This window comes from Sesamum indicum, linkage group LG6 (genome assembly GCF_000512975.1).
Source record: "Sesamum indicum cultivar Zhongzhi No. 13 linkage group LG6, S_indicum_v1.0, whole genome shotgun sequence".
Taxonomy (NCBI): Eukaryota; Viridiplantae; Streptophyta; class Magnoliopsida; order Lamiales; family Pedaliaceae; genus Sesamum; species Sesamum indicum.
The window spans coordinates 10,882,275-10,884,293 of record NC_026150.1 but is presented as its reverse complement, the minus strand read 5'-3'; the positions used below and the strand labels follow the sequence as shown (position 1 = coordinate 10,884,293).

Below are 2,019 nucleotides of genomic sequence, written 5' to 3'. Positions count from 1 at the left end.
GTTTCAATCGAAGGGTTCCAACACTGTCGCAAACTTATCAGTATGGTTCATTGTATTTTTTTAAAATTGTATAAAAAAATATATACACTATTACATTTGTATGTTTCATTATATTTTTAAAATTAATATAATTTTAAAAATTAATTAAATATAATTAATTTATAAAAAATAAATAATAAATCATTTGTGAATTGGGCCAACAAATGTTAATTGCCAATTCACATTCAATTCAATGTGAATTGGCAATTAACAACTAAACAATTTTTTTGTTTTGGTAATATAGGAGCCACCGCGGTCAGTCACCGCGGTGGCTCATTAAATTTTTTTTTTTTTTTAAATATATTGAGCCACCGCGGTCATCCACCGCGGTGGCTCATTAAAAAAAATTTTTTTTTTAAAAACAATGTCACCCCGGTTAGCCAACCCGGTTAATCACCACGGTGCCACTTACTTTTCTAAAGGTTTTAAAAGAACCTCACTTTCTTAATTTTTTTTCCTACATTTTTTAAATAATTTCCCCCTTTTTTAAGTTATAGAGGACTAAAATGGAACCCTAGTAAGTTACGGGACTAAAATGAGAATTACCTGAAGTTAGGGGACCAAAATTGCCTTTAATCCAAAAACTACTCAAGTTCAAGTTATTGCAACTAAATGGGGTAGAGTTGCACGAGGTAGTGGAAATGGGAGTTGATGCATATAGGATGATTTGCAAAAGCTTCTATTGGGGCTATAGTGTTATAGACCTTATCTACGAACAACAGAAAATTCAAAATTATTGGGAAGAATGAAATGGAGCCATCATGAAAAAATTTAGCAATTAACAAATCTAAACATTCTAAAAGACGGCCATGGAATATGGATGTATTTTGGAAAATCACTGCACCCCTTCTCCACCTACACCTGATATAAAAATTAATTGAAGTGAAAGAACGAGATGGAAAAACAAGTGTTATATGATGATGCTTCGACAGGGAAGGGATACGGAGGAGGCAAATAATTCAAGTATGCAGCATCACAAGGTGGAGCACTTATAAGCATCAAATGCAAGCTTAAGAAAGAAACTTTTTTGAAAACTTGCTCTTCATAAACAACATACCAAGGTTGTTACGCAAAATTGTTCACCAGCTCCTTCACAATCTGAAGCAGTAATTATTGGGCTTGAGAGCCAAACGAAGCCATTTTCTTGAAAAAATTTGTGTGTTGCATATGCCAAAGCGTTCCTCACCCTTGAAACCTAAGCCAAATGTGGAAATAAATATCTATTAATTACTGACTAAAAGAAAGAACATCTTGAGGACAAATAGTGTCCATAGCAATGGAAGAAGAAAATTAATGTAAAAAGTTGGATAAATAGAGCAAGAAAAATAATACATATCAGAAAAAGGAGGATGTAAAATAAAAATATCATCTCACCTAGAGAATGAGGTTCACCAAGGTAATGTAAGTCAAAATTAACTGTCTACTAAGTATACCATAATGAACAAGTGATTAACAGCAAAATCTGTAGTGTCGAGGGTAAATTTTGAGAAGAGAAAAAGAAAGCACAAGCAGCCATACATTAGTAATTCCCTACATTTGAAGGGATATCATAAGTTTTCTGGAGTTGGGAGCTGAAGTTTGAAGGCTGGTACAGTAAAAAAGCGCAGATGATCTCACAAATATTTCAACTTTTCAACTGACAATCTTTCCCAGCCTAATGCAAATACAGCACCATAATTTACTACGTCAATTCTGACAAAGCCTGGGCTAATAGAAAAGGTCAAACATGGGGCTAGTAGTCTGGTTCCATTCTCAAAACACATTGATACTTAGAGGAACCGATGCATGAAGAGAGTTATATATTGGGAAGGGCCCAGAAAAAAAGAAAGATAAGAAATAATAAGAAAAAGAATCTATCATTCTCGATCCCCAATATGGATTCTTCATTTGTCCCCTTTAAAAGTGAAGATGTGTCCTACCGCACCAAAGGTATTTGTTCTTGGACGAAGATGAGCCTTAGTTCTTAGAAACTCTCTGCTG

At 34.0% G+C, this 2,019-nt stretch overlaps 1 protein-coding gene across 2 annotated transcripts in view; it reads right to left on the bottom strand.

Moving 5' to 3' along the window:
- LOC105164446 (asparagine--tRNA ligase, chloroplastic/mitochondrial) overlaps positions 1–2,019 on the bottom strand; it is a gene marked incomplete in the record, with an annotated part of 14,854 nt that overhangs the window by 9,644 nt on the left and 3,191 nt on the right. For both annotated transcript variants that reach the window (XM_020694882.1, XM_011083096.2), the window contains 1 exon segment: positions 1,097–1,234. In XM_020694882.1, coding sequence (XP_020550541.1) covers positions 1,097–1,234 — 138 coding nt within the window.